The sequence below is a fragment of the Brachyhypopomus gauderio genome, chromosome 17 (genome assembly GCF_052324685.1).
Source record: "Brachyhypopomus gauderio isolate BG-103 chromosome 17, BGAUD_0.2, whole genome shotgun sequence".
NCBI lineage: Eukaryota > Metazoa > Chordata > Actinopteri > Gymnotiformes > Hypopomidae > Brachyhypopomus > Brachyhypopomus gauderio.
In genome coordinates, this window is record NC_135227.1 from 13,991,173 (window position 1) to 14,016,954 (window position 25,782).

At 40.0% G+C, this 25,782-nt stretch overlaps 3 protein-coding genes across 7 annotated transcripts in view; 2 read left to right on the forward strand and 1 right to left on the reverse strand.

The window, feature by feature from the left end:
* The window catches only part of adam12b (ADAM metallopeptidase domain 12b), a 90,453-nt gene extending 85,307 nt beyond the window's left edge, over nucleotides 1-5,146 (forward strand). For all 4 annotated transcript variants that reach the window (XM_076978822.1, XM_076978824.1, XM_076978823.1 and 1 more), the window contains 3 exons: nucleotides 594-860; nucleotides 4,391-4,566; nucleotides 4,738-5,146. In XM_076978822.1, the coding sequence (XP_076834937.1) occupies nucleotides 594-860; nucleotides 4,391-4,566; nucleotides 4,738-4,777 (483 nt within the window). In that variant the 3' untranslated portion in view covers nucleotides 4,778-5,146. The remainder of the gene's footprint in view (nucleotides 1-593; nucleotides 861-4,390; nucleotides 4,567-4,737) is intronic.
* A 129-nt stretch (nucleotides 5,147-5,275) lies between these two features.
* On the reverse strand, nucleotides 5,276-12,588 carry fank1 (fibronectin type III and ankyrin repeat domains 1). 2 transcript variants are annotated; one of them, XM_076978839.1, is made up of 11 exons: nucleotides 12,166-12,588; nucleotides 10,110-10,290; nucleotides 9,635-9,759; nucleotides 8,589-8,670; nucleotides 8,115-8,189; nucleotides 7,899-7,964; nucleotides 7,643-7,808; nucleotides 7,216-7,359; nucleotides 7,031-7,108; nucleotides 6,875-6,915; nucleotides 5,276-6,776 (listed from the first exon to the last, which is right to left on the reverse strand). In XM_076978839.1, the coding sequence occupies exons 1-11, from the start codon at nucleotides 12,173-12,175 to the stop codon at nucleotides 6,716-6,718; spliced, it is 1,029 nt and encodes a 342-aa protein (XP_076834954.1). In that variant the 5' UTR covers nucleotides 12,176-12,588; the 3' UTR covers nucleotides 5,276-6,715. The 2 variants fall into 2 exon arrangements, with proteins under 2 accessions (XP_076834954.1, XP_076834955.1); XM_076978840.1 differs by having other exon boundaries at nucleotides 6,871-6,915; nucleotides 12,166-12,587.
* Nucleotides 12,436-25,295, forward strand: dhx32b (DEAH (Asp-Glu-Ala-His) box polypeptide 32b). The gene is made up of 14 exons (XM_076978827.1): nucleotides 12,436-13,032; nucleotides 13,251-13,444; nucleotides 14,101-14,479; nucleotides 14,818-15,054; nucleotides 15,190-15,283; nucleotides 15,376-15,525; nucleotides 16,362-16,553; nucleotides 17,135-17,275; nucleotides 18,381-18,571; nucleotides 18,973-19,163; nucleotides 19,657-21,889; nucleotides 22,068-22,117; nucleotides 22,400-22,569; nucleotides 24,015-25,295. The coding sequence occupies exons 1-11, from the start codon at nucleotides 12,808-12,810 to the stop codon at nucleotides 19,835-19,837; spliced, it is 2,175 nt and encodes a 724-aa protein (XP_076834942.1). The 5' UTR covers nucleotides 12,436-12,807; the 3' UTR covers nucleotides 19,838-21,889; nucleotides 22,068-22,117; nucleotides 22,400-22,569; nucleotides 24,015-25,295.
* The last annotated feature ends 487 nt before the right edge of the window (nucleotides 25,296-25,782 follow it).

Below are 25,782 nucleotides of genomic sequence, written 5' to 3' on the forward strand. Positions count from 1 at the left end.
CTTCGGGCCTGTCCCTGAAGAAATTTAAATTAATCCTCTGTCATCTGTGAAAGGCACACTATAATAGAGAGGTGTCCCCTTTTCAGTTCGGCATGAATCGCAAACAGGAGCTCAAATAGTTTCGGTTGATGATCAAGGCATTGCTTATGAAGGTAGGGGGTTGCAGCAGGGGTTGTGTGTGGGTGGTGCTGGGTGGGGGACAAACACATTGCTTAAAATATACTGCTCAAAAAAATAAAGGGAACACTAAAATAACACATCCTAGATCTCAATTAATAAAAATCTTTGAAATCAGTTGAAATCTCATTTCTACCTGTTGTCTGTTCCATTTGCACAAGAGCAGTTGAAATTGATTCACAATCAGTGTTGCTTCCTATCTGAACACGAAGTGTGGATGACTTGGAGTTACATTGTGTTGTTTAAGTGTTCCCTTTATTTTTTTGAGCAGTGTAGTATGTTTGAGAGAGGCTGTTGGAGCAGTGTTTTTTTCAACAATTTTCCTGCAGCCTCTGTGTGTATGTGTAGTATATGTAGTATATAGTATGTAGTATATAGTATAGTATATAATATACACCCTCTCACTCTCTCTCCAGCCATCTCATCTTTGTGCAGAGCCTCTTCTGCCTCCACCCAACATCCGCTCTCACAGTCTGCGACGACTGCCACAGTGCCCTGCTGTGTGCCAGCCCATCCACATTAGCCAACCCATGCCCATCAAGTTAGCTGTGGGTGTGGCCACTGGACTAGAGAGCGTGCCCTCTGCCCCCCCTCACAGGCCGCTGCCCACTCTCACTCATTCACCAATCAAAGCGTCCCCTTTCCTCACCCTCCCTCACCAGCTACCCTACAGGGCTAACCAGGTAAGAACAAATCAGCCACAGGTGAAGAAAGTGGCCCTTTTATATATTCACGCAAGCTGGGTTGAATAAAGGGTAACCTCACGAATGTATCACAGTGAATTACTGTATCAGAGTTGATGTGCATTGCCATAGTGGTGATTATAGTATACAGTACATATGATAGCATATTTGGATTATGCACTTATGTGCATGGATCAGTATAATGGCAGTCAGAGTCATACACGTATAATACAATAAAACCGTTATTAAGGCAGTAATAAGTGACTGTGGCACAGCACAGCTTGAGCATAAGTTTCTAATTGACACGCACGCTGTGTTATGAAGCGTATGTTTCACAGTCCGTAAAGTGCATAGCCAGATGCCCAGGGGCCTCCAGAGGAAGACAGCCATAGGCAGTAGGATGCAAGCACGGAGCAGATTTATTGGGGCTTCACCAAGAGCCGCGGTCAAAACTGGCATCGCCGTCAAAGACAGTGACGGACAGTGAAGTACTCAAATAGGGAAGTCCACAGGACCAAGCACACAAAGGTCTAAAACTGGAAAACACTGACCTAGCCATGCAGAGAAACACAGTAACGCTATTGATGAGAGTGACATCTATGAGACTTAGCACATTGCACAGAGAAACAACTTATGCACATGATTACATAGGTAATAAACCCAGGCCTGGGGTGCCGGGGCAGAGCCAGAAATGGGAAGATCAATCAGAAACAGCCAAGGAGGCCACAGTCTTCTCAGGTGGAGATGCCTTCAGAGCAGGATGCTAACCAGGAAAGGTTACTAAAGGATTGTTATGCAAAATAGTGCCTACATTTTAATATTGAATGAAGGCTGATGCTGGACAACGTGAGGTTTTCTTAGCTTCGTTTGAATTATGCCTTTAACGCAGAAACATTTCCCTGTGAAGACAGGAATATTAAACAGACAACTATAGAGGCAGCAGAGTGGAGTGAGAATGATACTGAAGGAGTGGGAGTCTGTGGGCAGTGGGTAAGAGGTATTCCATCAGCATTGGCACAGACAAAAGAAGCCGACACAGAATCATGGAAAATCTGCATTACGTCTAGTGATTCAGGGCAGTTGTGAAGAGGAACATTGTGCCAGACTGCCAGGCTGTCAAATGAACACTAAACTCCTGTTATAACCTTTCAAACAACTTATGTACAATTCACCAGCTTGATGGCTGAAACTAAAATGAGTGAGAATACCTATGTGGAAACAGAATAATAAAGATCATTACCGGTAATTGCTGATTAAAATTAAAAGACTGAAAAGTCAGTGTAGGTTAATTAATATTACAGGTTGTTTGATATGTGAACAGATACTAACAGATATTAAAAAGAAATTTCACCCACAAAACCTTTTGTAACAATCTAATGACACAAATATCTGGGGGTTGTCTGTTCCTGGCACACTATGAAAAAAACTAGAAGAAACAATACATTTCCAAACTTAGAAATCTGTATTGCTCATATTTTATTATTGAAGTTATAACGTTGGTGTCCGTTTGAAGTGGTTTGAAGTGGTTTTACCCACTGGCTGTGCTGCTGTGCTTCTGTTCCCTAAACAGACTTCTTACTGATTCACTGAGCATGACTCTTATTAAGGCCTAAGCAATGGAACCCAGAGTTGAGGGCTGTAGAAACTCTCTGCCCAGCATGGGTGGGGAGCGGGGATGCAGCGGTGTCCAAAGGGCATTCATTCAAACCCAGACGCGGGGACTGAGTCAGAAACCAGTGCCCCACCCCATGGGGCCTCAGCATTTTTCAGCAAAATCAAACAGACAGCATGAGGTGTATGGACACTGCGCCTGCTGACAGACTGAGAGTCAAACTGCATTAAATGTTTAATATCGTTCTGATGAGCACTACAGGGACCTTGTTTTGTAGTTGTACCATTGAGAGCTGGCCAGCAGCTTTGCAGCAACAGTAATGATTTCTGTGTTGAGGGTTTGTTGGAGGCTTGAAGGTGTTGGCTGTAGTCTATGGCTTTTGTACTGTTAACGTTAAACACCCTCTTTATGCAAAGATATGACTCCAAAGATATATAGCATCTCCTCAGAGACCTTTACAGCATTATGTAATAAATCACAATTAGATTCAAATAGTGTGTTTCAAAAATGTGGGCACATTTATCTAATGATTTGATATGCAGCCAGATTTAACTGGGTTACTATTTGGCGATTTCATATTGCTTTGTAAAATATTTTGAAAAATGGCACTGTTCTCCAGTCACCTTTCCCAACATTAGACATGAGTTATGCATTATGGGAAGCTATAAACATAATATGTCTTTTGGATCCACAAGGTTCTCATCAGTAAGATCTCTTGATCTTGTGCCTTCAAAACCACTTACCTATTAAATTATGGAAGCACCTTGGTTGACTTGGAACCCCTACGTGTTTGCTGCTTGACCTAGTCAATCTGTGAGACTCCCAAAACTAAAAGCGCCAGTAATCCAATGATGACACCGCGTTCTCTGGGATAGAGGCATGCTAAAGCAGTGCTAACACAAATCACGTCTACACAGTGACTAAGCGACTAGAACTAGACATGTTTTGGGACAGAGTCATAGAAAAAGGCCTAGCTGCTAATGTGGAACAAATCCACAGCCATTCCAAAACCTTAAAAAAGTGTTAGGGAGGGGGGGAGGGTGAAAGTTATTAAAAGTGGCTACCCACAGCCAGTGGTGAATGCTTTTTAATTTCTGTCTGTCCTTCTGCACGTTGTCTGGGAATGACTGTGGAATAAGGAGCACATGTATGCCATTACCTCACCCTTGGAATAAATTAGCAACATATGACAACTTCTTCATTCCACATATGTCCTTAGAGCCTCCGGACAGGGCAATAACAGCTGCAGCAATACCAGCTTGATGAGAGAACACTTGTGTTACTGTGGGCGCCAGTAACGGGCAGGAGTGTAGCGCCATCTAGTGGATATATATCTTATTTAAACTATATCTCTTAAGAAGTCTTAAGAGACTGTTTCACATTTTAACTATTTCTTTGTTAAAGACAATTCTGAAGATCACCCCCCCTTCAATATATATATATATATATATATATATATATATATATATATATATATATATATATATATATATATATATATATATATATATATATATAGCAAGATATTGTGATATGCCATAGTAATGAACATGAAGGAATGTGCCTCAGCAATGAGCATTCAGTTCTTAACCAGTACATACTTGGCTTTCACATATAAGGAAAAGTGGCATATACATGGGCTGGCAAGAAAAATGCAGTTTATGTTTATCTCTACTTTAAATTATAACTGTATCCCAAACAAGTAATGATCATAGTTTAGTTATCTTACAAACTAACAAACAATAAACGAACCGAATATAAAATTCAACTAATGGCACACAAACAGTTGTTTGCAAGGATCAGTGACATTTCTTAATACTAAACAGTAATGCCTTTTGCAGAAAAAATACACTTGCTGAAAATAAAAATAATATATATCTTCATCTATATAAATGTTGAATGTACTTGTTGAATACAGGACCATGAGAAGCCCAGTGCCCCCCAGAAACCACTGCCTGCGGACCCCCTTGTTAGGGGCTGCAGGGTGAGTCGCAATACTTCAGCAGCTGGAGTGTGGACACAAGGGCCCGGGACCCTGCCTATTCCAGTTCCAGTAATACCACGACCTCCAATTGCTATACCACAGCCAGTCAGGTCAGTGAAAGTGCCCACATTTGCCCAATTATATTAAAATGTTGCTGAATAATATAACAATATAATGTTACAATATAATGTTTGCCTTTTAATAACTGCTATATGAAAATTGCTTTACACTTTCATTTATGAATGAAACATATGTTCTTTGTTGTTGTGATTAAACTTTAGACCCCCTCCAAGACTACCACAGTCTCTATATGAGTGCTGAGAAGAGATCCCAAGATATATCGTTATTAAAAATAATGATGAATTCCACCAGCATCTGAACATTCTTTTGCACTATGAAAACTCTACTGGACCCACTGGTCACCCTTGCGGAATTCCTTGGAGTGTCTCTGAGTCTCAGAAAGTAACTGAGCTAACACTTTGGTGCTGTGCCTCAGAAAAGGTGCTCAGTGTCCTCACTCAGGTACTTGTAGAACTATTTAAGATGTGTATTTATTGTCAGAACAACACAATGCACTGTGGTCAACACTTTTTTGTATGGTAGCATTATTGTGAAATTTGTATTACTACATGACCTTTTTTACACTATGGACACTTGTTGATTCCATATCCATAAAGGAATTACTTGTAATTTATGCTTTTGGTATTTTCTTCTTTTAAATGGACAGTATTTACTGGAAAAATAATCTGTGAAATTCCTTGCCAAAATTGTGACTGGGTGCTGTAATCAAACAAATTTAAGCCCTCAGAAACTGGAACTTGAATATATGAATATAAATAAGAAGTAGCTTATAGTATATACACAACATTTCAGAGACATTTCATTTGATTGACACACATCACATTTCAGAGAAAATATAATTAAAATAATTTAATCGTGTTTACATTGCATCAACTACCATGATACTGTAATGCCTGTTTGTTATGTGCAATGTATAAAACAGAGAACTAAAAACCTAGAGATGTTTACTGAACTTTACATAATGTTCATTTTCCCAAAACTTTAAATCCAAGAAGTTTATGTAGTTATCTTGCTCAAATTTATATGGGAAGTCTTCCATAGTTCAAAAACACAAACCATTAGCCATCAGTATCAGTGTACAGGATATTAAAAAAATCTGAAAGCAAACCTATATTATAAATAAGGTAGTTTAATTAAACTATGTTAATTAACATTAAAATTAATTCACCATTTACCATTATTCACCATTAGTTATAGGATCATTTGTACTGATTCGAAATGTTATGTGAGCACATGTACATGCACTTTTGCATCAGCACTGAGACTTCCATTGCCCAACACATGGTTGTACCAATGAGCCCTACAAATTCATATTGGTATTCATGATATATAATCCTGTTGATCTGCTACAAAAACATTTACATATGTAAGATATTCAAGAGTAATGGGCCCTAAGGTGAGCATTTGTCCTGTTAGAAGTGTACGTTTTTTTTTTACTGGCACATATCACAGTCACATTAAATGTAATTTGTTTTTATGTATATAAGATGTCTAGTTTACACTTCTGTATGTATTCTCGCTGATATTTTCAATACTGTTGCCTACCTTAGATATGACAGATTCACACTGACATTGCTGTTGAAGTGCTTTTATCAATCTAAATGTACTTTTTCCATATGCTTTTATAAAAAACAGTGTATTGATACATGTTGAAATGAGAACAAGTGTGACTTTTAGTTATTTTCTACAAGTGAAAATGGCACTTTGATCACCATCTTTATCAGATTCCATAAGAGAAGCTGCTTTTTCTCTTTTTTGGCATCCAGACTATCATTACATTTTTGTCCTGCTTTTGATTCCACCATTTCATGTTTTTTTAGACACTACCAACCAAAAAGGTAATATTACTTTAATGTTGTGAAATTGAGTGAATCTGAAATATAACTGTGTACATGGGATTATTCATTTAGAGAATTTTAAATTTACATGCTTCAGCATTCAAATATTTCCAGTGAAAAATAAACCCCCCCAAAAAGCAAGGTTTTACTTTGCATCATCGTCTTCTCTTCCTGTGTTCTCAGTTTGTTTTCACTAACTATGCACTGACCATAGAAATGTCATCCCAAATGGAAAACACATTAATAGATTTATTATCTGGAATATCCTAGTTGTACGGATGTGTACATATTAAATAGGCTTTAGAAATTCAACAGAAAGTGTTAGCCTTGTTGTTTGCTTTTATCTGCTTGTTGATGTCAGTTTACAGAATCTTCCTTTCTTCCAACAAGCTAATGATGTCCTGGAACAGATACAGAAAAAAATGTCTTCATTATGTAAAACAGGTTAATAATACTAATACTTTTTTTTATGATTACTTATACAAATTGAATTACCTGCCTTCCAAATGCTCTGGCCATTTCTGCCGCACCTGATCCAAACTAGTGAAAAACAAACACATGTGAACTTTATGCTGTAAAAAGAACATTTATGACAAAGTAAGCTATCAAATGCATAATGTGAAGGCGAATGTAATTGTTTTGGGTTTTTTTTAACCTCATTTTTCACATGGTGGTCAGCCCCGCTGTCCAAGAGGAGCTCTACCAGCTCCTTGTGATTATTCAGCACAGCTACCTGTTGGAAAGAACGGTGCTTAAACAAAGGACTCCTCAAAAATAAAAATGCATCACACATCATATGACCTGAGAACATACGATTGCCATTGCATCGTATGACCGTACCATAAGTGGCGTCTTTCCGTCCTTGTCACGGACATTGACATCAGCTCCAGCACGGATGAGGAGTGAGGCCACACTTTCGTTCCCACTCACTGCTGACACCCTCATGAGAGGAGTCCAGTGAGACACACTGTCCCTCGCATCCAGCTGTCATGGACCAAATACAACACACAGCTTAAAGGAGCACTGCTGTACATTGAAGGGGTCCAGTTTCTCAGGAGTAATGTATTATATCAGAAACATGGAAACATACATAAATCGTAGCAAAACTAAACAGGCTGCACACATTCTAAAGTCCAAAAATGTATTTACAGCATCGAACAATTTAAAATCAGCTAAAAAATTGTAAATTGCTGCCAAGAAGCGGTGCTTAAAAGATTGAACTGCTACAAGCTTATCCAAAACGGAAGCTGGCTTGCTATTCTTGGACCTCACTGCCGTCCTGGATCATGTAGGCGATGACGGAAAGGTGGCCGCCATCTGCAGCCCAGTGGAGAGGAGTGCAGCCTCCCATGTCCCGAGACTGCCATGTAGCACCAAACCTCCGCAGGTACTTCACAATGTCCAAGTGCCCAGCATAACACGCCAGCATTAGACTGACAGAAACATAAAAAGTTTATAAAGCATTGAAGTGGATGATTATGATATAAAATATCTTCCAGTCAAAAGGCCAAAGGCCAACGTACCAGTCCTTCCCACTGCCGTTCTTCATGTGAATGTCAGCACCATGTTCTATCAGTTTATGGACAATCCTACAATTCAGAAAGTTCACATGGGATGCACATGGCATGCAGTCATTCCTAACATATAAAAATAACTTTATATACAATAATGCTGTTATGTTCATAGACTTTACATCAACTTACCCACAGGCATATAATTAGGGAAAAATTAACACTTACCTGCCAAACCCTTTTTGTGCTGCTACCATGAGTGGTGTGAAACCCAGTTTGTCATAGACATTCACATTCACCATGCTGATAACAGAACAGCATGAGAAAAATTAGTGGTAATTGTGTAAAATACATGAAATCAGACTATTTATGCTCTGATATATGGCATAGTCTATAGCACCATAATTATGTCTATGTCTATACTTCTATGGCACTTGGTTAATTGGTTCATAACTCACAATATCTATCTATCTATCTATCTATCTATCTATCTATCTATCTATGGTATATGTGCAAAAGTGTACCTAATTAACTATAAACAAAATGGCAGGGATATGTAGTTCTTGGATATCAGTGCTCAGTAACCTTTATATTAATCATGCTGATTGCTATGAATGACCCCATCCTATGGGATTTGCTCATAGATTTGCTCATGTCACTATGATGGATTGTCATTCAGTAGAGGTATGGTTGCCTCCTCACCCAGACTGCAGCACTCTGGTCAGTTCCTCTTCGTCATTTCTGTTCACAGCCTGGTGCAAGTGTTTGCCAGACAGCGGCTCCCCTGAGGAGTGTTACAAGATGACAACACAATTGACATGTTTCTTTCAGAGTGCCCACTCTAAGTCTGTTGTCACTGACAGAAATGCCATCTCCTATAATGGACAGAAAAACTGACTGTCTGACAGGATTCGTGCTCCGCCTTCCTGCCTCACTTGCGCGATTCAGGTCCCTGGACTAGTGATTCCTTCATCTACCATCTCCACCCACTCCACCTGCTGCCTGTTACTGTCTGTATTTAAACACTTTGATTCACGTCAGCTTTGCTGATTCTTAGCCTCAGAGCTCAGTTCTAGCCTCTCCTGCTCCTTGCTATGCCTCTCTGTGCTTTGTACTTTGTTCTCTGCCATAGCCTACACTGCTTACACTATGTTAATACTGTAAATAATTACTGCCTGTCTTCTGACTACCCGCTCTCTGCTTATGCGATTAGCTTCTGCTCTACATTGCTCTGGTCACCTGGTGTCTGACTCCTGCCTTGTTCTGCCTGTGTGCTTTTCCCTCTGCCTGTATTGCCCAGTCTGCCATGACTGTTTTTTGTATTTTTGTATTCAACTGCTACTGCACTTGTATCCAGCCTCTGTGTGCCTTACTGACACCATCTTTGTAAAGGTAGGGAAACACCAAGTAAACATAACAACCACTCACACAGTACAGAAATCACATGAAAATATATAACATTTTTACAAATGACTAATGTGTAAAGATGCTCTAAACTAAATCCTGTAATTGTCCCTCAACTAAAAATAAGAGTACTGAAGAGTAGTCCCTGCATCCACCAATGTGCAGGTGAACTCCCATTTTACCTATTAGAGTCAACATTTCAAAGGTTTCAAAATGGCATTTTGACTAGTAAACAGTGTTCAATGTCTCAATTTCAGTTTGAACACATTGGTCAAATATTTCTTGTCACAGAAGAACAGAAGGAACAAAAATAAAAAAGTTCAAGTAAAAGAGTTCACACTCACGAGTTGTGGAGACGGAGAGTGTCGGAGTGAGGCGGCACTCCCCACTGGGTGTGGTGATCCTCACTCTGAATTTGTACAATGTGCTGGGCTCTAGTCCGTCCACAACATGCTGGGTGCTGTAGCCTCTGAGAGAATATATCAAACATTATTAGCTGAAATTACACAGTAGGCTATGTACATGCTATGTATAGAATATCTCTTCTAAAAAAAGAGAAAAAAATCATCTCTAGAGTATGCATCACTACTGTACTACAGTCAGCCTACAATCACAATATTTCCCATTGCTTTGCTATAAGATCAACCAGTTTCTAATCTTAATTCACAATGCAAGAAAACAAATGAAGAAAACTGTAAGTAAGATAAATGTACTTCAGAAAGTTGTCTTCTGAGCTTGTCTGCACACCCTACATAAAGTTACATTACTGTAAAAGGCCAACAAATTTTGTCTAATGTTTACATAACAGGAGACACTCACACATATATGGTGTCATATGTGTGTGTTTTAGAGTCCATCTTCTCCACAGCAAAGCGAGTCCAGCTTTCAGTAGGGCCAGTGTGGTCACTTTCACCATTCCTCCAGCTCAGCTCAATACTGTGGTGACTGACCTTCTCAACAACTAGCTGTTCAGGTTGCCTGCGGCATCCACTGAGTGAAACTATATCACAGCACAAGAGGATGAGAGGTAATCAAGGCTTATGGATACATTAAAAGACTGAAAATCCCTCAGATAACTAACTAATCACATTTAAATAGGTCTATAAAAAAACACAAAAGCTTTAAAAGTGTGCTGAGGATGGGCTAAAAGTTCCAAGGTCAAAGTAGGACGCACCTCTGAAGGTGGTGGAGAATGATCATACTATGATTCTGTGGGACGTCCAGAAACAGGTAAACAACCACAAATAGTACCGATGGACAAATAGCAGAAGAGGGATGTAGTAATAATAGATGTAGCAAGTGATAACAACATGAGGAACAATGAACATGTAATGAATAAAACAAATAGATAAATAAATAAAATAAAGATAAAAAATACAAAATATATTTCTTTTATTTTAATGTATTTTTTTCAGATCAATCTATTATACCTATATATAGAACACTTTGATGCCACCATGTGGTACATTTTGCCACTTGCAACCTTGAGCTAGGCAATTTAATCTTAATTGATATCCAATATATTGTAATTATAATATTGCATTATATAGTGAGGGCACATAAGTTAACAACAAAACAGCAAAACAGTGTGAGCAGCAACCAAAAGCATAAATGCTTTCTTATTTTCTCTAAAGAACCATCCAAAGCACACTCTCGGTTACAACATTGTGCTGACTGTGGTGACTGTGGATCCACCCAGTGCTAAAACATGACTGGAAGAGCATATGGAAGAATGATCATCACATAACACTGGTGCTCAGTGGTTGAGAAATTTCAAAGCAGCATATCTCAATCTCTCATAGCAGGAAGCAGTCAGCATTACAACAGCAGATGTCCAGAAGTGATTCACAAACATAAAGAACTGGGCAGCACCTGGCCCTGACATGATACATGCCTACTAACAGCTCTACATGGCATGTATGACATAAACACATAAACATGTATGACCTGCCAGTTATAAGATACCCAGCAAGCAAGGAGAGTTGGAAGCTGCTTACATCAAGATCAGAAAATTCCTCACAATGCAAAAGACACTCCACACAAGTCCCAACAGCAAGAAGATCCATGAAAACATCCAGAAAACATCCATGAATATAAGGCCTCTGAAGGATGAGTTGAGTGTCTAACACAAATGGGGGATGGTCACCATGGAGGCAGAGGAGGTGCAATGGCAAGATAATTCCCCATGCACTGTAGCACGACCAGATAGCAGAGGTGGGTAGCTGATATAAGCCATCCCTACCTACTGGTGCAAAAGGCAGGACTTAAGGATAGCACAGAAGAACTGATTGTGGCGGCACAAGATCAAGAACTAGGCAAAAGCATTCGGTCAAATGAAGGCGGAATGTATCACACAGATCAGACCAAAGATACATACAGTGCAAAGGAGCCACTGACACGTGAAACATACACTGAGAGACACATTCAAGAGCCAGAGATAATAGGTATACAGGATCATATGCAAAACATATAATATGGATATTATTAGATATCAAATATAATACAGAATCAGTGATAACGTATGTTGATATATAATTTATTGCATATAGTTTATTCTTCATAGCATGTCTTGGTTAGAACTAATTAAAAATGAAGATGTGAATACAACCTAAGGCCGAGAACATAAGAGATTTTGCGAAACTTTTTCTACTAAGCCGTTTTTTTTCATTGAAGCACTAGTTCGGCGACATTTTCGACATAAAACATTGCAATGTTTTAACATGTTTTAGTTAGTTTCAGTGTAAAATGTAATACATAATCTTTCATCCTTTCTACTAAAACCTGTGACGCAGATGACGAAACCTAAATCAGTTAGCTAGCTTTAGCTGTAGCTAGTTAGTAAGTAGTCAGAAATACCAAAGAAATGTAATGATACCTGTGTTCATTGTTGCTTTTGTGCAAAATGCAGGAAATTGACGATTACAAAAAAACTACTTTAGCTAGTTAGCTTCTTCTGAACCAGAAGCCGAGATGAAGATGAAGTTTGCGAGTTCCCTGTGTTGCTGCCTACAGATGTTAGATTGACTACACACGTCTGGCTGCCCAGTTTAACCATTGCTATAGAAACAGCACGAAGCCATTAGTCTTAAGCGGCGAGTTTCGCTTTTGCCCTGAATTCGTTGTACAAGTACGGGGGATTCTGTCATATATCTTCTACTAATAACATCGTTTACTGGGTTTACTGCGATTCGAGTGCTATTTTGTTTCAAATAACGTATTTATTGTCTCTTTAACCTGTTGTTACACTGATCTGAGCGGTCTGTTATGATGGAGTTGGTGGCCACGTGAGCGCGCACAGCTCGAGCGCCTCGCCCCCGCGAACCTCCTCCTCTCTTTTGAATACATCTACCAGCGGGGACTACTAGTTAGTCCGTGGATCCCGCGCTTTTACGTCGACAGAACATCGTTCACGAATAAATATTCTTAAATATGCACAGAACACGCATTTGTTGATCTTATTTGTTTTTTTTTATTTTCTTATTTCAACGGGAGTAAACACGAAAGTACGACTCTAGTGATGGAGAAGTTTGGGGACCCGGGCGCAGATCAAGATTTGGACTGTGACGAGCTCCTGGAGTTAAATCAGTTCGACGGGCTTCCCTTTTCTTCTCGATATTACGATCTCCTGAGAGAGAGGAAAGCTCTCCCAGTTTGGAGAGCCAAGTGTGAGTTCATGGATTCTGTTATCAACAATCAACTTGTTATCATCAGTGGCACAACTAAGACAGGACAAAGCACACAGGTAGTTTATCTTTTCTTGTATTTGTTAACTATAGTGATGGGTTATTTAACCATTATTTAGTGTTTAGAACTATTTCCAGGAACTGTTGAACATATATGTGATGTAGTCTTTAACTGAACTCTGAGTGAAAGTGCATTATATTAGGTGCTGGTAATGATGATGATGATAGTCTGAGATTGTGCATGAATTTTATTAAATTCGCCTGTTTCTCCCTACAGATCCCACAGTGGTGTGCAGAGGTTTGCCTGTCCATGCAGTACCAGAATGGCATGGTGGTGTGTACTCAGATCCACCGGCAGAGTGCAGTGGAGTTAGCCCTACGTGTTGCTGATGAAATGGATGTGAACATTGGTCATGAGGTGGGATATCACATCCCACTTCAGACCTGCTGCTCCACTGACACCGTACTCAGGTGCCTAAAACGATTTTACTATGTCTCTTTTTTTCATTTTGCCATGTTCATTTAGTTTCTCATGTAACTTGATCACTTCGGTCCAACAAAAAGCTCCCCCCAGCCCCTTTATTTCCCAGCACACCCCTCCCCCTTTACACACGTCCTTTCACAGATGCCTGTCTCCCTAAGACAGACTAACAAAGGGCTAGGGGGCCTGATTTTGAGGTTCCCTTTAGCAGCTGCCATGCGCCCACTCAGTCCATATGCTCCTCAGTAACACTTAGAAGAACTATAAGTCAACATTCTAGACAAAGGCGAGGGACGGCATTCTCAAAACTGCTGAGTGGAGACTTAATAAAAACCCTGACTTCAGTAGTTACCTAACTACATTACTAGCCAGCAATCCCTGTCTGCCTTCATTACGCTCATGTTGAAGTGTTTTGATAGCTAGTCAGTAGGAAACTTTGATGTAGTGGTGGAATTTTTTCCCTTTGCTTGTTCTTTGATCAGTTTTTTGTTAGTGTTTCTTGAAATGTAGAGCCCATAATGGAAATGCTGATCGCATCTGAACTGTAGAGATGATTCATGCCTACTATAATGATTCATGTCATTATCCTCATTGTCCTTAGCTAGAACGTTTACTGTATGTTAACATTGGTGACGTTGCCTGGCAGATATTGCACAGATGAAGTGCTCCTTCGTGAGATGATGACAGACCCTCTGCTAGAGAAGTATGGCATAGTGGTGATCGACCAGGCCCAGGAGCGCACCGTCAACACAGACCTCCTCCTTGGCCTCCTCAAGGGTGTGCTCCAAGTGAGGTCTGAGCTGCGTCTCATCATCCTAACCACACCTTGCTCCTTGGACAAGATGCTGGGCCACTATGGGCCTGTACCCCTGATCCAGCTTGAGGCACCCTGGCCATCCGAGATGGTATATGGCACTGGAAAGGGAGGCGTGAAGGACTACCTGTGCTCAACTCTCCAACTTGCCATGGAGATTCATGAGACTCAAGACCAAGGGGATATAGTGGCATTCCTGGCTACTGAGCAAGTGAGAGGGTGTTTTCTCATCTGTCAGAAAACTCAAGATACCACCACAGCCTTTCTGTTAGCTAAAGATGTGCTTATGTATTAATTTAAACTATAGTATATGGAATGAACTTTGAGATCTGAGGATAAAGTCATATTTTCTTTTTATAAGATGGTCTATGGACTGAAGTTCACTGTGTACCCCTTGCAAAACACTGCAGATTACTGGCTATACCTTGAGTTGATTGTCTCCCAAATGTCATTGGCTTTCTTTGCTTCTCAGAATGTAGCAGTTCTGAGGAATCTGGAATTAATATATCTTCAAGATCTCATGACTCCCCTCTCTGTTATTTCTACAAGGAGATTGAGTGCGCCTATTCCATTTTGCGGAGGGAAGGGGCCAGCCTGTTATCTTCAGCAGGAGGACTCATAGCCATTGTGCTCTGTCCTGAGCCATCAGGCAACCTGCCTTTGCACATGGCAGAGGAGGAGAGCAGGTGCAGGAAGATCTACCTCACCTGCGGCCCCACTGAACACCTTTTCTGGGCTCTACATAGCATCCGCTTCATCATTGATGCTGGAGTACAAAAGAGATATGTATGCAGTCATTATATTTACTTCACCACTGTGTTGTTTACTTCTATATTTTTAACTGACACCTGCTGTTTTATTGTATAGATTTAGTAGATAGTTAGCTTCTTATTTATACAACGAAGCTCTCATATGTGACAGGTGTACAACCCCCGAATCAGAGCCAACTCCATTATCATTCGACCAATTAGCAAGGGCCAGGCAGACTGTCGCAAACAGCTAACTGGACCAGCAGGTAGGTGTCATGCTCACGAAAGACAAGGTTGTGTCTTTACTCTGATCCATACTGTTTTGGTTGTCCTGTAACCTGAATTATTTTGGCTGCAGGAAAGTGTTTTTGTTTGTACCCGGAGAACACAGACCTTCCCGCTGAGAGTGTCCCGCACATTCTGGAGTCTGATATCACTTCCACAGTGCTGTTCCTCAAGCGCATGGAGATTGCTGGTCTGGGCCACTGTGACTTCATTGATAGGCCAGGTATATCAGTCTCCTTAAGTATCCTCACACTCGTGCATAAATCAGTCTGAGCATGAAATCCATAATTTTATATCTGGGATTTTCATTTCAGCTGCTGAAAACACTAAGCTTTACTCCATATTGGAAATGACATGTACGACATGGAAGGAACTGGTAATCACAATCCAGCTTTTTGCATCTGAAAAGCGTTAGTTGTCACAACAAAAACTGGCCTACCAAAACAAAAATGTACAGACAGCCTGGAAGTCTGTGGTGCATATTGCACACAAGTCACATGCTGTTTACTGGCTGATCACAAGCAGGAACAAGTATGCACTAGTCAGGGTCAACTGGGTTCCTCTTAGCCTACAGATCGGGTTCATTGGGGGGTGCTGAGCCATGCGTTAGCTGAGTCCAAACCGCGCTGACAGGGTTCTTTATTCCAGAGATGACCTGCTTCTGACTAGGAACATCCACAGGGGTTACGAGAGCTTGCCCACCATTACCAAGGACAGGGGAGTTTCTGTTTAAAAGGGCCTGCAGAAATTATGGCTAGAGGAAACACAGGAGATGCTCTTGTTAAAATGGGTCATTGGGTAAGAAGCACCATCTGGTGTGGTTTAAAGTCTCTTGTGAGAGCTCTTCTTTTTTTGGAGAAGATGCACCATCAATTACAATTTTTGCATATTCTGGAAAACATTTTCATGTATTATAATACAAAATGTTGTATAGTTATTGTGGCATTACATTTTCAAAACTAAATTACCATGCGATTGGAAGACTACAGTATGTGAAGATTAATGAAGCAACATAATATCATGTTGTTAAAGAACATTTTCATCTCTATCCACATGCAGCTCCTGAAGGCCTCATGCAGGCTTTAGAAGAGCTGGACTATCTAGCGGCTCTGGATAATGATGGGAACCTGTCTGAGATTGGAGTGATTATGTCTGAGTTGCCTCTGGAACCGCAGATGGCTAAGTGTCTGCTGGCCTCCTGCGAGTTTGACTGTGTGAGTGAGGTGCTAACCATTGCTGCCATGTTAACAGGTAATGTCATTCATTCTAACAGGCAAGAATAATGTGTAAGCCATGTATTTTCACCCCACTGTCTATCCATCCATACGTGAACAATTTTGACAACCCACCTTATTATTGTTTTGTTTTTCTATACATCTGCATATCAGTGACTACATCTTTCATTTTCATCTGTTTAGTTAGGAGAAAAGATCCTGGTACTGTTTAGTTTTCGTGTTTGGTTGTGTCAGCATCTGTTTGCACTAGACTTACACCTCAACTGGTAGTACAGGTAGGGCAAGCTAGGACAACACCTAGCAATATCAGGGGTTTGATTCCTAGAGATATACAGCGTGTGTTCATGTACATACTTCTGTGTAGCGGTAGTAGGGCTGCCAGATATGGTCAACATTGAGGTTACCTTCATTAGGACCTGCATTTTGACACCTTATTGAACATGTTGGTTCATGATAAAAAGACACATTTTCACCCTGCTGTATAAACTGTTTCATCCAGATACTTCTCACTCTATATAGCTCATGTCAGTGTTGCAGACATGATAAATTAAATATTGACTGAATCCATGGTTTATGAAGTGTCCTATCCTCTTGCAGCTCCATCTTGCTTCCTGGCCCCTCCTGTGGAGTTTAAGCAGAAGGCTTTAGCATGTCATCACAGCTTCCACCATGCTGACGGAGACCACTTCACCCTTATCAATGTGTACAACGCCTACAAACACAGCCAGCACAGCTCACGTGAGTCACGTGAGAATTAAAATGACCTTATGAACGATGCTGAATATTTACAACTGATTCAAACACAATGGGTCAAGTGTTAGTGAATCACTTTGCATTGTCTTATGAATGAGGTAATGAAACTGATGATGCAGGCTTACACACCAGACTCATTAACATATTAAACCCAGAATGTGAACTAAATGTGTATTGTTACTAAACATATTCACTTCCATTTACTAAGGCCTATTTTATATTTGACTCTTTTAGTGTGTTTATTGGACGTTCTAAGCACCTCAAACATTTATTATTTTAATTGCTTAAATAATTTACTATTTAAATACAACTACACCTCATCCCAACTGAATTCCATTTAATGGCAATGTACACATTACGTACATTGTATACACATGCCTCCATTGGCAAGGACAGAAATGCTACTTGTGGTTACTTTGTCAATTAACTACATAACTAAGCAAACACCACTCATATTACTCTGTTTGCTGAAGAGTGTGAATGTGAAGTCGGTTCACATATGGGTCACTTTGAATGTTGTGTCACCATACCATATCAGTTTTGACCAAATTTGATGCTGTGTTTCTTGTATCTATCATTTGCACAAAGTTTAGTTTTTAATAGAAAATTTAGATTTTTCTTATATTTCTTATTTTCTTCCTTAACCAATACTGATGCATCTTATGTTGCTGATTGTTAAATAAGCTGAATAAGCTGACTAGCACTAATAACTGAAACATACCGCGAACAAGTGTGTTCTGTTACCACAATTCTCTATTTTTAAACCATTCAAAAACTGGAGCAGTTTGTCCTGACAAAAGCAACCCGAAACTTCACACTACAAAGAAAACCAAATCATAATGAACATACATTGACCATTGCAACAAAAAATAGGTCTTTTGTTTTTAATTGTCTTATTTTCTTAAAAGATATGTTCTGAGAAAATCAACAAATCAATGAATTGCAGTGTTAAATTTAAAAAGCACACATATTCACTTAACTATTTTGCTATATCAGTGCAGTGGAAGAGCAGTGGAAGCGACAACATAATTTACAGAATAATTTCATTACAGAATAATTTCATTATTCTGGAACTGTTGATTTACCGCAGGTTCCAGTTTAGCGCAATGGTGTGCTGATCATTACCTGAGTCTGGCTGCTCTGCAAACAGCCGATGCCATTCGTGCAGAGCTCGCTGAGATCCTGCGGCGTATAGAGCTCCCAGTGTCCTCACCTGCGTTCGGCTCCAAGACCAACACACTGAACATCAAGCAGGCCCTACTGGCAGGCTTCTTCATGCAGGTAAAGCCATTAGACTCAGTATATAGCCATTAGACTCAGTATTCGGGTCATAAGATTCAGTATTCAAGCCATTAGTCTCAGTATTTGGGTCATAAGATTCAGTATTCAGGCCATTAGACTCGGTATGAACGGCAGTTTCCAGTCTGGATGAGAAACTTCTTAGATCAAGTTTTCTCATAATAAATCTTCAATGTAATACAACGAAATTTGTGCACACAGTCCTTCTCACACAAGCCAGTATTTGTTAATATCCCATCAAAATGCTCTTTGTAGTGTATATTTATAATGCAAACCAATGCCTGCTGTATGGGTTTCTAGCCTGCATGAGTTTCTAACTTAAAAGTCCTCACATGAATCATTTCATTTAGCTTTGACCCTAAGTGCCTGTTCCAATATCCCAGGTGGCTAGGGACATTGATGGATCAGGGAATTACTTCATTCTTACCCACAAGCATGTGGCTCAGATCCACCCTCTCTCGTGTTATGGGACTGAGCCACACAAACGGAACCTTCCGGAGTGGGTTGTATACCATGAGCACACACTGTCAGAGAATAACTGCATCAGAACCGTCACCCAGATTTCAGCACATGAGTAAGTCTTTTTTATGAGTTTTAAACGTGGTGTTTAATGCAACAACTATTATTAATGTAATGATCCTTTAGTTTGCATTTGATGTATGCTAATACGCCAGGGTGGTTTATACTGCTAGAGAGTTTTTACACAGAACAATCAAATCCAGTTTTGCCCTGACATTATGTATGTCATGTAGCTAATTTTCCATTCCGGTTCATTTGTGCCATTCCTCTGTACCTTTAGAGGCTAGAGCTGGAGGTTAAACTTGAATTAACGTTCCATGTCTTTACTTTCAAACGGCATGTACTTTCGAATGGCATGTACTTCTTTGAGTGATTCTAAAATTACTTTTGAAGTTATTTTATTCTTCCAACACCCCTTTAAAGTTCAAGAATGTATGAAAATTGGAGAAAATGACAAATGAAATGTAGTCAAATATGTAGACACATTCTTTTGTGTTTATATTGAAGTGTCTAATATTCACATTTCTGTTTATTATTCGTATGAACAGGTTCATCTGCATGGCTCCTCAATACTTCTTCTACAACTTGCCCCCTAGTGAGAGTAAGGAGGTACTGCAGCACATCACAGAGCACAGCTCAGCTGCACCCCCTAAGGGCAAGAGGGAACCCCAGATCCAGAACAACACCACCCATGAAGAACAGCCTTATGAACGCTGTGTCATACAGTGACGATGGAAAAATACATAAAGACATTAACCAGTAAATGGATTTCTAGAGCCATTAGTAAGACTCAAATTGAGGAACAGGAAACGGGTATTTAAATGCTGCACTGCAGTAACTGCGCTAGTTTGAATGCACATGAATCTCTAGAGACTCACATGTTGTTCCAAAACTGCAGCTACTAGCTTTGGGGTGTTGTATTTGAAGGAAGAAAAACTAGGATATTTTAGTTGCATAGGGAAAATTATAATAGTACTGGCTGCATTATCTGGTTTTCAGGGTTTCTTGTTGTTGCCATTTTTTGGTTGGGTAAAGAAAAATACTTTAAATAGATTCAACTAGATTTCTGTCAATCTGTCAGCCGGAGTTTCTACATATTTATTGTAAGCTGGCATTCTCCTAATATATGATTTTAATATTAGAACTTTTATAACAAATCGGAAGATGGCAGTTCCACTTTTGAAATTATAAAAATGTTTACAGAGTGCATCTCGGCATAACTAGAAAGAATTTGTAAGCACTAGAGATTCAATACGTAGTAACCGAGGGATCAGGGCTGTGTGGAGGACATATCCCCTCCAGGAGAGGTCTTAATGACATTGGCTGTATATTTGTTGTCGTTGTCCTGCTGTAGAATAAATTTACTGTTGCCTCTCTAAACTGATGCTAAACTGATGCCTCTCTGCATGATTTCTCAGCACTGAGGACATCATTAATCCTGACCAAATGCCCAAATCTGCTGCAATACAGCGCCAAACTTAAAAGGAAGCTCCAACCTCCACAGTGATTCACTGCTGCCTGCTTACACACAATATTCTACCACTCTCCAGGCCTTTGGCAAACACACCGCCTCTGGTTTCTGTCAGTGTTGAGCTGAAGGCACTGTTGAACATCTTCCGATTTTGAAGGGAAGTAGGAATGATCTCATCTGCACTAAGTTTCCTTGGCCAACCAGTGCTTGTTTGTTTTTGCCTTTTCAAAAGAGCTTGTACAACACATCTTGAACCACCCGGTCTGCTTTGAAATCTGTGAACGAAACGCTTGTCGAAATTCTATGTAAACTCTAGTAAAACTCTAGTATTGCTCTCAGAAATGATCACACCCGATCCAATTCTCGCAACCAATCACATGTCCAGATGGCTGAGGTCTCGTATTGCTGCTTGGATAAATAAATGCTGCCTTGCTGTGTGTGGAATTCAACAAATGCAACTCGTGGTTTTATGTGGACGCCACATGTAGCTTTCACGGTGTTCTGTGTGTTTGTCTGACGCAGCTTTCGAAATGCTTTGCAATCCTTTGATAGTTTTAATAGACTGTGTAACTATCAGTCACGCGTTGAGCATAACAATAAGAAATGTACACGTTTGTAGGTAGACATTTACTTGATATATGTGCCTTTGTCGCGTTGTTTTTGAGATTCCTTTGGGCATATTTTGGACTACGGAGCGTGCCTGAAAACGAAGAGCAGGCGCGCGGGGGGAGCGGGAAACCCGTTAATTTGTAACTGTGTGCATGGTTACATTTAACATTACTGCAATACTCCATGGTCTCCAGCTTTAGGTCCACTTAATCGGCATGGGTACCACAGGTAGCAGAGGGAAAAAAGTTGCACCTGCGCTGATGAAAGACGTAAACGTGTGCGACCGTGAGCGCAGTCACAACAACGGAGATGAAGGCTCTCTTTTCAACACGCTGAAGTGTAAAACCTCAGATGGAAATATCACGAGTAAAAGAACACAGATAGACCCAAACGGCGACCGCCAAGACTGGGATTTTTCAGCGTACGAAAACCTTGGAAAAGAAGTGGACCGAAGACTCGAGACGTGCGAAAGTACTTCGCCCAGGTCGACCAAGGGACCATTTCATAACTCATTCTTCAGGTCTAAAATTTTTGGATTGTGTTATAGCAAATATGATCAAAGTGCCAGTAAAACAAGTCGCACCGTCAGTGTTTTCCAGAGCGGAGGACAGCGCGTTGATCCGTTAGAGGTTGTCGGGCTCCAGGGCAAAAAGGACGTTTGTTGTCAAAATAAACCAGCAACAGTCGATTCTCATAAAAAGGTGAATTCAGTTATTTAAATCTTTTTTAATTTAAATCTTGTTTTATGTATCAGCTATTCACAGTTCTGTATGCCACTGAATTAAGTGTCTTACGTTAAACTGAAAACGAAATGTTTGTTATGCCTAATTATTTTCGAGTATCGAAGCACTTAATTTGTAAAAATGTACCACTCCACAGAAAATAGTAGCAGTTGGTGGGACAGGTCCAGTATGCACAAAGACAGTGTCGTAAGTAGCTTCAGTTCTTTCAATTATTTATCAGTGACGTACACCACTTCCAACGACAGACTAGCTTTGGCTAATGAAAAGTCAGGTGTAGCATGACCAAATGTGGTTTACTTATCAAACGTCCAGGGCTGCCTTTCAGGGGGGAAATGCATAGGTAAAGGTTTTAAAAGAATCTGCATAATCGCCATATTCCTAAACATTCCATTACTTTCCATTACACGTTTTTGAATGACTGCCACGGCGTTAATGCTGTACTAACAAGACTCGTGTTTCTCTTTTCAGAGTGGCTGGAATTTGTAGCCACCCGTCCCTGGTCGTGCCTGCCTTATATGATGCTTCAGAAGAAGACCTGATGGACATGATAGAGAGGGAATTCAGTTAACATAATGACCCTTTGTGACACTTTCACATACGCACATGCAGAAGACATTCAGAAGCCTATCTTCTTGCCTGTAAGTTAGGGCTTTTTGAGAGTAAAATACACACATCTGGAATGTAGGTTCAAGTTCCATTTCCTGGTCACAGTTTCTCTAGACCACTCCACCCTGCATAAACGGAATGCACATCAACATAGTTTGGTTTTAGTGGGTGAATGAATGCCTCCTCTCTGGCGGCTGCTGAGCTATAACTGTCTCCATCTAGTGATGAAGAGAGGAAATATAGTTTTGCTGCAAAAATCTATTGGGGGGGGGTAAAAGTATGCATTGCCATCTCATGGCTGCAGTCAAAGTTTTCCCAAAATTTGCTTTCGTTATCTTTTCCCGAAAGATCGTTTCATAATTTTCCCCGTTGTTTATTTAAGACTTCATCTTGTAGAGCATGGGAATCATGGGGATCATTGACAATCTATTCGCACATTGCAGATGTTCTTGTTTATAGCAATTTTCATTTGCGTGGATGCATCAGTATGAGGGATGGAAACGCCTGCACTACGCTTGTTTAAGTCACACTTTTATTCCAGTTCCCCCAGTTCTCTGCCCCACTCCCCACCTTTATATGAGTTATTTAAACTCATTAAATGAAAATTACATAAAGGATTTCTCTATAATGGGTATTTGCTGCTTGTGTAACTAATTAGTAAGGTCTAATCAACTTTGCCATTTTGTTTGTCACTTATCTTCTTCATTAGCATGAAAACATTAACCTTAACCTTATATCCACATTACACTTATTGTTTCCATCTTCAAACAGACCAAATCTTTTTCAATTAGGAAAGCGACCTTTTTTGCTTTACTACAATTGCAATTTATTTTATGAAGAAAACATGTACAAGTATCAAGAACTCCCACTATAGCACAGAAAAAATATACGTAACAAAGAGAGTAGATGATGTATCTGTCAGAAGGTACTCACTATGGCTTCATGACACTAGTGGGCCAAAACACATACATGTACACTGAGGGCTAGTCAAAACACATACATGTACACTGAGGGCTAGTCAAAACACATAATAATATGCTATATTATCAATTGTGATTTTCACCCCAATTGAAATTTGTCCTCCACATTTACCCATCTGTTCAGTGAGCACACACACATACACACACACACACACTGGTGATCACTAGGGGCCTGGAGGACACACATGCCCAAAGAAGTGGGCAACCCTAGCCCGGCACCCGTTTGGAGTAAAGTGCCTGGATCAAGGGCACTTCAGTCATGGCCTAGGGCCTGGGAATTGAACCCACAACCCTCCAGGCACAAGACCAGTTCCCTAACCCCCAGACCATGACTGCATGTACATGTACACCGAGGACTAGTCAAAAACACGTGTACGCTGAGGTCTAGTCAAAAACACATATGTGTACACTGTTCTCCACAAACTGCACTCAGAAAAAGATAAAAAGGTTTCTTTCTGAGACTCCACCATGAAATTGCTTGTTTGGTGTCTTTACAGGTCTGAGTTAAATTCAGGACATGTATCCTCTCACTAATGATGGCAAATCTGACCTCAGGTCTCCAGGCCATTCGGCGACATGCTCGGCGACGATCAAACTGAACTGGAATTGTTTTGTAAAGAGAAATGGTCAAAAATACCTTCATCCAGGATCCAGGAACTCATTAACACCTACAGGAAGCTACTAGAGGCAGTTTTTTTTTTTTTTTTGCAAAAGGATTATCTACTAAATATTAATGTCACTTTTCTGTTGAGGTGCCCATACTTTTGCACCTGTCAAATTTTGTTTTACTGCATATTGCACATTTTCTGTTAGTACAATAAACCTCATTTCAATCCTGAAATATTACTGCGTCCATTAGACATAGATATATATTATTATATATAAGAAACTGAAATAGCTGTTGCAAAAACCCAAATTTTGATAACTACAAATGATTAAGATGAATAGGGGTGCCCAAACATTTTCATGACTGTACCTACAAATATTTCCCATAAAGTAGCATCTGAGCATGTATCTCTAAATGAGAATCCAACAAAAAGCAGTGTATTATAAACCATTTGATCATATGCTCGTGTTTAATTGGCAAGTAGTATAAGACAGTATACAGTATAAGACAAAAAGATGTTACACTTACTTAAATGTTAACCTGTGCAAATATGTATGGTTAATATACATGTCACATAGGGCTACGCCCCCCTCTCTAGCTGTCACTCCGGTACTGTTCAATGTGCCTGTGTTTTCCTTGTCTGTTTATCCTGCCCTGTTTCTATGCTTTCCCTCTGTCTGTCACACCCCTGTCTGTGTTCTCTCCTGCTGTCAGTCCTGTCCATGTCTTCTGTGTAACCTTGTTTAGATCCATTCCCCAGTTAGTCCTGTCCATGTCTTCTGTGTAACCTTGTTTAGATCCGTTCCCCAGTTAGTCCAGTCCGTGTCTTCTGTTGTTCACCTTGTCTTGTCTGTCCCTCCTTCCTTGCTTTCAGCTCAGGTGTTTCTAGTTTGTCTTGATTTGTTTGGTACTTGTACTCCCTGTGTTTCGTTCCCTCTTTGGAAGTCATTGTGGTGGTAATCCTGGTTGTGTGTATTCCTGCCCTGTAAGTTGTTTTGTGTTTATTTGCCTTGTTCTTGTATTTGTTTTATCCTCTTTTGTCTTTTGTTATCTGAGTTATCCTGTCTGGTTGTTAGTTCTTGATTTGTGATAGTTGTATTTTAACTAGTATGCCTCGTTATCCTTGTACCCTCTATGTTAACACTCCAGCTATTAAACCCTGCTCTCCTCAGCATTTGTGTCCGCCTCTTAGCTCTCAGTCGTTACAATACGATTTTAATCTTTAAATCTTTAAATTTTAAAATGCATTGTATTTATTTCCTTTCTAAGCTTTATGCACACAAAAATGAAACCATATTCTTAAATTAAATATACCCCTGCAAACTCGCAATACCAAGCAAGAGAGTATAACATGCATGTTCTGACTTCAACTGTACATAATCTATATCTTATCTATACTTTCAGTAACCTCTTTTACAAACTGGGTTATTAACCCTTACTCTGCCGTTCCACATACTCTAAAGGTGTTATCAGTGGTGTTCATGGACACAATCAATGAGGGATTATCTAATGTTTTTGAATTACAATAATGAATGGTTACTGGAACAAAAAATCTACATGGATTTGGCAAGAGTGTATCAAATATTGCCTAAAATGGAATACATAACCTGGAGGAGCAGTTATGGCCATTTGACACCTCTGTGAATCACCCCTGATCT